General features: G+C 49.7%; 1 protein-coding gene across 1 annotated transcript in view; it reads right to left on the bottom strand.

Annotated features, from left to right (window-relative positions):
* LOC125946904 (protein bunched, class 2/F/G isoform-like) overlaps window positions 1–11,677 on the bottom strand; it is a 28,642-nt gene extending 16,965 nt beyond the window's left edge. Inside the window, exons 1-3 of the mRNA XM_049671084.1 lie at window positions 11,532–11,677; window positions 2,468–2,737; window positions 752–1,024 (exon numbers count right to left, since the gene is read on the bottom strand). Coding sequence (XP_049527041.1) covers window positions 752–1,024; window positions 2,468–2,716 — 522 coding nt within the window. The 5' untranslated portion in view covers window positions 2,717–2,737; window positions 11,532–11,677. The remainder of the gene's footprint in view (window positions 1–751; window positions 1,025–2,467; window positions 2,738–11,531) is intronic.
* Window positions 11,678–13,453: the final 1,776 nt, after the last annotated feature.

The raw sequence follows: 13,453 nt of genomic DNA, 5'->3' as shown, positions 1-13,453 counted from the left end.
CAGCTTCGCTGGACATTCACGTTCGCAGGGTGGGATGGCGCGGTCTATTTTTTTATGTCGCCTCGTGTTCCCTGCCGGACCCTCTCCTATGGTAAACCTGGTTCGAGCTCCAAGCAGACGCTGTTAAAGGTCTACCAAACCCCGGCCCGTAACAGCGTGTACCGTCTCGTGTTAAAATGTTAAGCGCCAAGGATCTTCTTGGCTCGTCCACATAATTTTATTGCGATAGCAAATTTAGAGAGATCCTCCTGCAGGCGAAATTCCGCCGTCGCCGTGATGTTCCGTATTAAGTGCAAGCGTGATTGGATCTTATAGCGTGAGAGGGGGAGCCGAGAAGGAGGGGGATTGATACGCGACTAGGGTTGGTAATACAGATGAACGAATAATCGATTAAAAGTATCCCGCAAAACGATTAATCTTCACCGATGTCCACCTTTCATTTAATCCACCTAATCGATTAGGCATTAGACATTCGACAACTCACCCCCAAGCGGGAGTTGCTGCAGTGAAGATGAACGATCCAAGCGGGGTTGGTGCGACACAAGCCGGTATGAGATGGTCGCAAGGCGGCAGGGCAGGTTTCGCACATTCTGCGCATACTCCCCTCGGACCCACGCGACGGACACGTCTGTTCATGTTAACGAGCGAGATCGTTAGGCACGCCGTTTCCCATGCGTTTGCAGTTGTTCTGGGCAGTGGCCGCTCAAAGTGAATCGTAACAACGCCCGCTCTGGGCGGAAGTTATACTCGCCTGCTCAATGCCCGTGGAACTGACGGCGTTCACGTTGGCGCCGGTCGGAGGCCCTCGTTCGCCATCGAGGAGAGCCGCGGCCGAAAACGAGGCGTTGGTGGGCGAGCCGGACGTGGCGCCTCCCAGGGCGCATGCGCCACCCTGGCTGGTTCCGGCGGGACTTCCCGCGGATAATCGGTCTGGACTGTTTCTCGCCTTGGTGCGCTCTTTCTCCAGCGCCTGGTGCAGCTTGCCATTCTCCGAACGGAAGAACTGTACTCGGCCCGTCAACGCCTGCGCTCAAAAACAAAGCAACATGACTGGTTTTTTGTATCCAGCATCCATTTACCGCGCGGTTTTGGTGTCTGAAAGTGTTGCCCAACTTGGTGAAGTCGATAGACGCGTGACATCACAAGCATGCCGCAACAGTTCTGAGGCACCCGAAGGAAGTATACCCGCAGTGCGACTTGCAGGGCTGCGAAATGTGTCCCTCCTAGGGGGGTATTCTGTTAGAGTCCACCTAGCGGACTATCCATTTCGGCTGTCGAGATTGGCTCCAGCTGCACGAGCGAGAAGGAGACTGGCTGGCTCCTTCTCGCTCGTGCTGCTGGAGCCAATCGCGACAGCCGAAGCGGACAGTCCACTAGGTGGACTCTTACAGAATACCACTGTTGTAGGACCACATGATGTACAGTCCCAGCGGGAAAAGATTAGCACAAGTGACTGGTGACCGGAGCGACAAAATCACAACACGCGGCACAGGTGACTAGTGGCCGGAGCGGCACATTCCATTTTCCAAAGCAGGGGTGGCCGTCAGAAAGCGTGTCGTGATTTTACCGCTCCGGCCACCAGTCACTTGTGCTAATCTTTTTTTTCCTTTGGGACTGTACACTGGACGAAATAACAATAGACGTCCTTTCTACACGCGACAAGGCGCATTTCTCGGCGATACACTAACATCCTCGGGTTCATCAGGATACCGTACTAAAGCTGTCTACATAGTTAAGCCACACCCTCGTACTGCAATCACACGAGGGCTTTTGATTGTGCTTGAGTCAACGCATATTTAACTAAGCGCATAAGATCGTGGCCAATATTGTCCACTATGTTGACTCTGGTTTTTTGCTTTGGAAATGTTCCAGAAGTGAGGCTACGTTCGAGCTGCCCACGTGATCGAATGGGGTCCATGCTGGATCACTTCTGGATTTTATTCAACAGAACCTGCTGTGCTTGTATATTAAAAGACGCAGCATGCACCCGGTGTTGTGTCCCATTGGAAACTGTCGCATTAAAAGGAAAGAAAGGCGTTCTACGCAAATTTATTTCACTGAGGTTTGAGACTATCGGTGTGACATAAACGCTATATATTGTCGTATTTGTTTACGTGCCTAGGTAATCTTACTCTGTCCCGTAACATTAATGGTAGGGATTGCTCCGCAGCGCACTTCCTTTCATTACTGTGCTGCAGGTACGCCCACAGGTCTCTGTCCCTGACACTTTATGTGAGCGCTTGTGGACTCTGAAACAGGAGCAATAGTGCCTTGGGAAACTGGGGACAGATCAATGAACAGCGATCAGAGATGAGCGACGATCATGCATCTTTATGCAACGCGCCTCGCTTTTCTGATCTTCACCGACACTTCGTTTACACAATGCGTCCTGATAAACACGCATTTAGCAGTCCGTAAATGGTGGCGTTCCCTCGCGTCCCATCGTGCATGTCGTGATGCCACTCACGCGATTGTCGAAGTCTAGCTCGGAGAGCTTCCGGCCCACCCTGTCCAGGCGCAGTTTGAGGACGCGCAGGGCCGACCTCATGACCTTGTCGGTGGACAGCTTGCCGCCCCGAGGGCTAGTGGCGCCCTCCTCGGTGGTCCCGCTCTTGCCGCGTCCTGATCCGCTAGTGGCGCTTGCGCCTTCGGCTTCAGCTTCGCCGGAACTTGGGCCGGCGGCGCCCGAAGCGCAGCGCCCTGCGGACGGTTTCATTTTGGCGACGATAGCGTGGACCTGCGTAAAGGGGACGGCGAGCTGTCGGCGATCCACAGCAACTGTAGGGACATGACCGTAAATGAAGAGACATTTGGCGATTTTGATTGCAGAAGCTACTTTCTCGAGGGCTCCCGCAAACTTCCGTTTTACGGAAGCTATACGTCATCGCCCGACGTGGCTCCACAACACGACCACAAATATCTGTGCTGCCTCTGCAGATGTGTCGCTTGCCGGTGCTGTTGCCTACGGAATTACGCAACGGAACAACAAACATTATCTGAATATCCTCACTGCAACGAACAAATGCATTCAATGCGTCAATCCTTCGAATAGCCGAATTTATTTTTCATTTTCTTTTCTTTTTCTTTTCTTTTTACGGAAACAGGAGCCTTCGTTGCCCAACCCCAACTAGCTCTTCCAGACGTGCGTGCTGTCACGCAAGATCTTCGTATGATTCGTGAAGCTTCGTGAATGTTCAGATATATTGCGGTCGATAGTTGTAGCTGTGGCGATCGCGTTTCTCTGCCGTCAAATATTTCCTTGACATCAGATTGATGGTGTCGGAATGTACTCTTCTTCCATGGGCAATACACATTTGGATGACACAAACTTGCAAATGTATTTGGGGGTATACTTTTACTGATCCTATATGGTCACTCAGTAGCCGCAGCTTCTGCGATAACCTAGTTTTTGTTCAGGAAATCGATAGCCCTAAACATTCTTTTTCTTTAAGTTTTCCGCATTGTGGGACGTCCTGCACCATTCTTTGCAAGTTTGCAAAAGTTTTCCACCAGTGTTCAACAGTGATTGTGTAACAGGGAATGTCGCTGCATTGAGCCAACACTTCGACGAGGGGACTTGGCTTGTCGACAAAAGTCCCCTCGTTGAAACGTTCGCTCCAGCGACATTCCTAGTTGCGCGACCACTGTTGACAACTTCAAGCCTCCATCTTCCTCCGAACTTCTGTCTTAAGTTTTTCACCATCTGTTAACTTCAACTTGTAATGCACCGAACACCTCAAGACGCGTCATGTCCGTCTTGAAATGTGCTTAAGCAGAAACTAGTTTCAAGGACCTTGCTATACAACTCTTTCTCATTTAAAACAGTTCTTCTCGCGTTTCCTTTGTCTAAAGTGAGTGCAGGGACATTTAATGGAATACGTAGGGGCTTATGTGGTCTATGTGACCCCCGAGTGGTCTATCTGAATATTAGCAAAAAAGCAGTCGGTAATGGTAGTCAGAGCTCACAAAGTGGGTAGATTCTGCCCAGGGCATATCTCCAAGAGAGAGCGGTTGAATTCAGAAAGCTTTTCGTTCGTAACTCCACTTCGTGAATGGCCGTCCACCTTCGCTAATAAATGTCCGCTATCACACATGATTGGCTGATATTTACTTTAACGAACAACTCCGGGGTACGAACTTTCCTTTGTGAATACAGGCCCAGAACATTTAGTGTGTCGAATAACTCTTTCGTGCTGGAAGTGGCAGGTGTATATACACTGACTAGATTACTGTGCGATCGTAGTGCGTGAAAACACGTTTTATTTTTCTTCTTAACACGAGCAGAAATAAAATACACAAGGAAACGCTGCCTTTCAAGAGCACAAGGGGCGTTAGATGAAGGTTTAGCTCACTCACTGACCTGTGCGACATGCGTGGTGTAGTGCACAAATATATAGCTGTGCCGCACGGGTCCTATCCTGAAAGCGATCTGTGATGGGGACAGAGTGCGCCGAGTGCTGATAGCTTCGTATGCGCTGTGTTCTCGCCGCTTAGTTCGCGTTGAAGCGAGAGGCAGCACGAATGTCAATTCGCTGGCTGCTGCGGGCCCTGTCTTGAAAGCGACTGTCTTACGTGCCGGACGGACGGACGGACGGACGGACGGACGGGCGGACGGGTTTCCTCGTTAAGTAGGCATAGAAATGGTTACGCACTTTAAAAAAGGTCATTCAGTGTCCAAGTCACTCTCGATGGAGACACTCGCTTTATAATCGGTCGCGGCTGCTCTCACATTCAAATTTGAGTTACGTAGACGAACTTATTAACACGTCTACATGCGAGCCTGTTGAGAAGCTTGTTATGAACATTTTCAAAGAAAGACCAGTTTTGTCCAGAAACGGTAGATGGCGAATGGGGCAGATCGCTTCGTCGCTTCTAGAATCGTATGCTGCACAGAAGATAATGGCAAGTATTACTGTTTGTGGAAATTTTATAGTTTTTTTCAACAGCGGAACTGTTTAAGCTCTTAATTAGACCGCGTAGTGCGAACAAAAAAAAAACTGCGCCTGGCGATGACATCACCGCGCGTTGCCTAGCAACCACCTCGCGGAGCGGCGTGTGCTTCGCCTCCTCTCTGTGCCGTGCACATGTTGCCTTGACATGGGACGTTAAGAAGAGAGAAGGAGAGCATACGCGCGGCGCGCTATGCTCGGCAGAGAGAAAGACAAAATGTGTGAGGGAGAGAGAAAGAAATTGTAGCAGCAGCCAACGAGGCAAGGCGCAGAGCTGCTGATGACGCAAGGCCGCGCGTGTTCTCGCCGAACGCGCCCGGTGTCCTTTATAGGGTGCCTCGATGCCAGCGCCGGCGCTGGGCATCGAGGCACCGTAGTCCTTTACTGCAGCCGGCGCCTCTGGCGGCGGCTTGGCAGGTTTCGACCAGCCACGCCCCGGCAAGTGTGGAGGCGCAGCTTGGCCGTGACGTCACCGGGGAGATAAAGCTCGGAGCCACCGCGACGGCGGCAGAACTCTCGTTGACTCTATGGCGAGTACATGTAGCCTTCACACGGGACGACCAATTAAGATCCGGACACCCGAAAAAGCCGCTCATCTTGAAGCGGGTCGCGCGGCCAAGCGAGAATCTGCGCGTCGGCGGCAAGCCGATTCGGAATACAGTGCCTAGCAGTGTAGCAAACAGCATTTCCTAGAAAAACTTAGCCAAGCCTAGTAAAACCTGGAAGAAGCTAGGTCGATCACCAGCTCCGCTGTTTACTCCAGCCTTGCTCCACTAGTGCAAGCTGCCCACATTTTCTTTAATGCGTTCGCATTCTTTCCGTACTTCACGCCCTTTTCAGGGGCTATCTATCTATGCTTGTTTGTATGTCTCTATGTTTGTGTCTAACCGTTTTGCAGCCTGCTTGGGTCACTGGGTAGTCAGTGGTAGAATGGTTAGCGCATCTGCCTGCTGTGGTGAGGTATAACAGCGTTCGAAGCCAACCATCCGACCAACTTGGGCGACTGAGTACGTGGCAATGTGAACGCATACGTGCCACTCTTCAACGAAATTCTTTCACGCCGACTTGGCTCACGTAGACGCGGGACTGGATTAGTACTACGGTTCGAAGAAACTCTTTGTCGCCATCTTGGAGTACTGGCTATGTTCCACTCGGTCGCGTCAGACTCCAATGACCATCTTTGATTCCAGCTTGGGTAACTGGGTATGTGCCACGGGGAATCTGCCGCTCTACGGTGACGAAAAATAATTCATCCGATGCTGAACGGAAACAAGCCCACGTCACAAGGGTTCCTCGAAGACAGCAACGACTTGACGCATTAGCAGGCTGCGCCAGGAATGCAGTGGATATGTGCCGCTTTTCAATGAACCTCTGGCCAACTTGGGTCACTGAGTATGTGCCACTGCGCGTGCGGCAAGCGAGGGAACAATTCTCAACGTTCGCAGGCACCGGCGCGCACGCTTCTCGTCTCAGAGGCCATGCGCGAACTTCTCGGCAGTGCCACTAGATGGCGAAGGGTGTCCAGAAAGAAGCGCGCGAGTGCAGTCCGGTTGCCGCATGACGCGTATCTCAGCGTTCGCACGCACCTGCGCGCCACGCATTTCGGAGGCCATGTTCAGGCTTTGCGGCGGCAGCTCTACATGACACCAAGTGTTCTTATAGGGAAGCACGAAAGAGGAGTCCCGCTGTAGTAAAGGCTTCATACATAACTCGTTTCGACGGTGTCAATACGCCGTGTCGCTATGCTGATTCAATGTCGACGCATTATATCGTCGACAGTCATCGTGAGATGGGTTCTGCCGCAATTTTTTCCCCTTCCCCGATCCCCTAACTCCCTACTCCGAAGCAGTGGGAGGGCCTGCTGACCCGCTCGTGGCCTGAGGACCAGCTTCGACTGGTGGGCCGAGCGCGACGGGCGGCGAGGAACCACGGCGTCCTGGACTGAGGACGACGCCCGCCTGGTGACGACCATCTTCGTCTGCTCTTTAAATAAAGTTTATTCCCGCTCTCTCTCTTGCGTGCTGAAAACTGGGAGAAAAACTAGGAGTACGCTTAAGCTTCGCCTTTAAGAGTGGAACGCGATAGCGTTATCGGGACCCGTTCGCATCGCATCGTTCGCATACAGCAAGGAGGCTTCATTCACTGCAACACTGAACGTGGGAAAGCCAGCTTAAAAATACAAAGCTTACACCAATCCCCTTAAAGTCGGCTTCACTGTTAAACCGAAATGCATTGCTGGAAATACCTTTTTCCAGGGACAATACGTAAGTGCATGGTCTTATACTAAAATGTGAAGGTCCTAGCATTAATTGTTAATTAAACATTAATTGTTTGCTATTGCCCCGACAGCGCCATCTGGATATCATTTTCACAAGTAAAGTAGCCGAACGCGCGGCTGTAGGTCTGGTAGAAATGCTGGAAAAGGGGTTTGTGTTTGAGTTTCCTCGTAGCATAATTAGGTTTTCTGGTACATTCAAATTACAATCCCACGCCGATTAGTAAAGAATCCGACGCCGAATGGTAAAGTCGTACTTTACCCCTTTTCTGACTGATTTCACTTTGAGAAATTCAATTTTTGTTCACCTAAACCTTGCACCACGTGGAGGGCCTGCGCGGTCGGGGTGGTTGGGGATGATTTTTTCCGCCACCCGCCGACATTGCACGCCGAAGCCGGTTGCCGACGCCGGATTTTCTGCGACACGGGGCCCTTAATTAACGCTGTCGCGTTGAAACGGTCCTTACATCTCTGTCCAGCGCGTACAGCAGCTAGAAATTAACGCTTGCGCTTCACGCCCTAAGGGTCTATTTCCTGTGAACCTGTGCTTCATACTTTTATGACTCGGCCTCAGGATGGTCACGTCAGGTTCCTATTTTTCTTTCCTGTGTTTGGTGCTCACGTTCGGTACGTTTGACAGCAAATGTGCATGGACGTCAGTAGTGTCGTTGCTGGAACTGCGTATCTGCACTTATGGCACGTAGTGTCATACAAAAAAAAGTACTACTGATTCTTCAGGACTTCCGAAATTCTCAGCACCTAGCGCGATGTCCAACGACTTAAGAAGCAAAACAGCGAGCCACGGATCCGCGCTTATGCCGTGCATCGTAGTTAAGAAGGAGCAAAACTGAAGCTTTCCTTGTGTACAAGTTTAGCAGCGCCCGCTTTTCTTAACGCAGCAAGCCTTCATACCGCACAGTGCCAGGGGAAAAGAAGCGTGTTATATCCTGAAGTGCCAAAAACACACACGCGCACCACTCAAGCAATAGCGCTTGCGCGTTCGCACCTCACCCAGCGCGCACTCAAGCACGAACAAGAATTTCCGCATTCTTTAAAGATCAATCTAGCCCATTTTTATTCTTAAGCGAAGTACTTCCCACGCCGCCAAGATCGCGCTTCATACTTGTATGTTTCTTACAAGACAATGGCGCACAAGAAATAATTATCTTTCTTGTCTCAAACTCTTGTGCGTACTTTTTCATAAATGTATTAGCATTTGCAATATCTATGCATGTTCTATATATTAGTCCCGCATGAAGGCCTTTTAGTATCTGATGCGTCCATTCACGGGAAAACCTGAGCGAGTGAGATCCAGGCACGTGCACCTGCCCGAGTCTGATTCTGGTAAGTGAGCCCGACTGAGTATACAGAACTATGGTTAATTTGAGTTCGAGTGAGCCCGGCTCAGTGAAATTCTGGTGAGTTAAGTCTGAGTGAGCCCACGGCTGAGTAGAATTTTGGCGAGGCTGAGCCTGAGCGCGCCCTAGCTAAGCGAAAACTAAATCTTGCGACTGAAAGATCTCCTTTGTAGATTCGTGACTTCGTGCCTCCGTTGCTGCTTAGTGCTACAATTCGCGTGAATTGCACAGCTCTTTTCAGGATCGGAAGCAACATCGATGCATAGGTCTCGCTCTTCAAGCCTATAAGCATTCCAATCCACGTTTGTGCACTTGCACAAACGTGGCAGCTCTCTGAAACCGTCGTGGTCGTTGCAGCTTGCTACTGTGTTGAATTTAGTTCTTTCATGTGCATTTATACCAGCACGTCATCTCTCCCGTGCCTCTGCTTGAGTAGATCAATGGCTTTCCCATAGTTACTGTCGGAAAACCGTAGACCCTCCACGGCAACTGCTGCTTTTCCGGTTAGTGATGACAGAAGGTACGTAAATTTCTGATTTTCGTTCAAGTCGGTTCTTTCGTTTACATCTGTTTCAAATTGCCGCAAAACTCTCTGCCATTTCATTTTATCGCCGTCAAACTTCATTATTTCTAGCTTTGGTAGCATCACTATTGTTGCTTACTGCGATTGTCTAGCTACGCCATTAAAGTTTGGTTGCTCCCTCGACGTTTCCCGTACTTCTTGCCGAGAAAGGTACGCGTTGATGCTGTGCAGAACACTTATCTTTAACTCGTACTCAGTGGTTTTCGCAAACTCCGAGTCAGCTGTTTCGGGTGTTATGAACTGCTCCATCTGCTCGTCCGCTTTCATTAGCGAGTCTGCAATATACCTTTAATCTGGCTGGCTATCAGCGACATCGCTGTAGGATTCTGATTCTCCTCCAGTTTTTTTTCAGCATCGCTCACTAGGTTTGTTATTTGCGTCCGCAGCGTTTTTCGCTTCTTCAACATCACTTCTCTGTTCATCTTGAATAACTGAGGAAACTGCCAGTCACTTACAGATTCTAGCGGCGAGACGTCATCCGAGTCTTGGTCGCCCTCTGTGTCCGTGCCGCTCCTTGCTGTCGATGTCTCGTCTCGCTGCCGTTGGTTCGCTCCCGGGCCTCCTCTTCGTCCGTCTTCTGTGGCCAGTCCGTCGTTCTGGTTGTCCGTGGCCAGTCGGAAAAGGAGTAGCCGCTAATCCTGGGGTCGTATTCTGTAACGCTTCGGTTTTCGAAGGATTCGGTTTGGCGGTGGCGTCACATTGGGGCGGTCGGTTGACGTAATGAAAACAAGTGAAAGGACAGAGACCAATCGGCGCGAAGGTTTCTTTTTGTGGCCGTGAACGTCACAAACCGAGTAAAAATATAGCAATTTACGAGCGCTTCTTGGTAAATAAAAATAATTTGTTCATGGTATTGATGAGGTTTACGTTTTTCATCATGAAACGTGTGTGAGTTGTACTGGCGGTGAGTGACTTAACGAATTTTTTTACTTCGGTTGACCCATTTATGCCGCTAGGTGGGACGTCGTACGCTAACTTCGCATTGCGGCCAAAATACACACTCAAGTTCCTCGCACAGTCGGAGCGCTGTCTCTTTTGAGAATCTGAATTGCGCCTGAATCCCTCGTCTGTCATCTCAAAGGCGTCTTGTCGACGTCGAGGTTGTCGCTGTCTATCACGGAGGCTCGCTAAAAGCACGATAACAGGCGCCACAGGCACCGCACACGCCGTCATTTTGCTCCGAGTGCCGCGATCTCGCCCGTGCACACGGCACGCACAGGCTCTGCACACGGCACACCGCGCTTCGGATCAGACCGAAGCAGCGCGCGCGGCTTCACTTCGTAGCAGACGAAAAATTCGGTTTCCGCGTGATTGACATGCGCGTGACGTCATCAAAAAATGCGTTCGCGCCCTGAGGCGATGGCGTCACCCAGGCGGCGACCAATCGCTGCACGCAAACCGAATCCTTCGAAAACCGAAGCGTTACAGAATACGGCCCCGGGTCACGGCACCAAGTCGCAGAAACGATACTTGCGACTGAAAGATCTACTTTGTAGGTCCGTGACTTCGTGCCTCCGTTGCTGCTTAGTGATACAATTCGCGTGAATGACAATTTTCCTTTCATTTGCCAATTTGTGAGCGAGTATGAATGAGTTCCGTTTATTTTGTCGACCTGTGCGCACGTATACGTAGTACATAACGCGCACATGTGAGGCAAATACACAAACACGCGTGAAACGCAGAAAGGCTGTCATTAGAGAGCCGCTGAACTGATTTGAATAAAATTCGCTGCACACGAGAGATATAGCTAAATTATACCAATTGTACCAATGAGAATTTGGCGCAAATCAGGAAACGGACGCGCAAACTTCACTTCAGAACTCGGCTCCAAAACAGTTATCGCAATTCTTTCTGAAGCGCACCGGTATCACGTGTCTTACGTGTTAATAAAGCTTGTTGTTGGGCTAGTTGTTACCATCAACGGCAGACGTTCACGGGACGCAGTGTCTGCCAAGAAGCTGAATTATGGCAAAGCGTGGTCACACAGCCTCAAATTAAATGTTCTAGGATGAAGTAGCCTTCGCCAGCTACCCAGTGATTCATGAAATTAGAAGTGTCATGCCTTAACAATGCAGTAATTCACATTTGCTGGGGAAGCCGACATCCCGTAAACTTTTTTGCTGTTGACGGTACGTGGTTCATACAACGAAAAAGACGCAACACACCAAGGAAAAGACAGGCGAAAGGAGAGCCCGTCTCCTTGCCTCACATGACTGCCCTTTACAAATTGGTGTTCGTCTTGTCCCACTATACCTAAATCGCCTCTCAATCCACCTAAACTCGCCCACCTAGCTGTCCTTTTACCCGTATCCGCTAGGCATTCTACTGCAGGCGGTCTATAAGTACATCCTTCTACGAGGGCTTACCTCAGCGTGAGAGCTCACCCCGCGGAACCGGGCTCTCAACAGCGCACCCCGACGTCGACTACCTCGTGGTCTCGGGTCGGCGGACCCGACGGGTGACGCTCAGGGCCCAGCAGCTGCCGAGAGCGATGGGCGCCCGGGGCGGAAACGCGGGCCATTTGCCACTGAGCATGCGCCGGAGAACGGTGACAATGGCGATTCTCAGCTATGACACGTACCCACAACGGGGTATTGGAAGCCAGGAAGACTCGGGTGATTGGGTTGATTTCAACCTAATTGATATTGGTGATGATGGTGGTGATGTAATGGCGTCCCCGTTAAATCGGGGCGGTGCTAAATAGTCACCCAGCCTGCTTGATTTAATAAGGTATGCTGTAATGTTTTTCATTCTAGCATTTTTGTATGCATCTCCATAAACTTTTGTTTTCTTCCTCAAAACTTCCTCAAAACATCCGGTCGTATCAATTTATTGCCTGCTTCTTTTTTCCACCAATACACTAAACGTCTCTTGCTTATCTCGACTGCTGACCGGTTGATGCTTCCATCGATCCACTTTAAATCCTAGCGCTTTCGGAAGGTGTACGTTAGCTCCGGGTCTCACTGGGTGAATCCCTTCGCATTCCATTAGGATGTGCTGAGTGGGCTCCGGATTTTTGCCGCAGCATACACATGCCTCGTCTTGTTGCGAATATTTGCTCGGGTATGTTTTTGTCCTTATGCAACCAGATCGAGCCTCAAACAGCAAGGCACTTCCCTTTGTGTTATCGTACAGATTTTCCCTTCTAATTCTTACTTACCATTCTTGTAAATCTCCATTATCTTTCCTTGTCCCCATTACTTGCATCCAATTCGCTGACTATGTTTCTCTCACATTCTTTTTGATGACTCCTGGTAAACTATTCACACCTTCAATTACCCTGTACTTGGTTGCCAACTTTTTTTATCTATTCCTCCATTCTGGGTCCACCCTTTTCAGGTACGTATATCTGTGCACTTTGGCCGCCCATTTATTTTCATCCATGTTCCTGAGCCTTTCTTCAAAATTAATTTTGCTCTGCGCTTCTCTGACTTCACAAGAGGCCCAACCCATGTCACGCTTAACTGCCTCATTTGTGGTTTTGGCTGTTAGAATGTTCAACTAAGTCGTCTATAGCAAGAGCTTTAATATTTCCTTTTTAAGCATGTCGTACATATATACGGACGTAATAAACTCGCGGAATTAGCTCAAGCAGATTGGAAAAATAATGCTATCAGAGCTGTATTTCTTGCAGTTTTTTTTTTTTTTTTGTCGTTCTTGAGCCGCTTTTCTCAGTTGCACTCAATAGGAAGCAGTGGACCCATACAAAAAAGTTTATTTTTCCTTGTTTACATTGGGAATTGCACAGAAAAAAAAATACTGGATCCCGCACTTGATAAAGATAAACACACAGACCGAGGACAGACCACAAGAATGTTTTAGCCATGGCAAGCAAAACGTCAAGTAAACCTTGCACTTGCCAACCGGCCCTGGCGCATGCATCATGCATCAAATAAACAACCTTCACAAAATGATCCCAAATGCGCATTACACTGCTCGAGCCGCGCCAAATAATACGTTTGTGTGATGATACGAGCGAGCCACGGATAAAAAAAAATCTGTGCTTTAAGCCGAACGCGTTGCGAGTGACTTTTGAAAATTACGCGCTGGAAATAATGCACATGCTCATCCGCAAAAGACGGGTGCAAAAACAAACGGGCAGCGCTGCACGGCAAACGGACGCCACGGCTCGCATTCTATGCTACACGTGCAAAATACGCTCACCCAGCATAACAAACGTCTTACTAACAATGTTCTTAACGCAACAAACGGCAAAATTATGTCCGCAGACAAAAGGAAACACCTTACCGCAAAAGCAAGGCGACGCGTCGATAAGAGCGGTGTGGTG

The sequence above is a fragment of the Dermacentor silvarum genome, chromosome 7, assembly GCF_013339745.2.
Source record: "Dermacentor silvarum isolate Dsil-2018 chromosome 7, BIME_Dsil_1.4, whole genome shotgun sequence".
Lineage (NCBI taxonomy): Eukaryota > Metazoa > Arthropoda > Arachnida > Ixodida > Ixodidae > Dermacentor > Dermacentor silvarum.
Note: the sequence above shows the minus strand (reverse complement) of the source record. Positions and strands in the feature narration are given on the sequence as shown.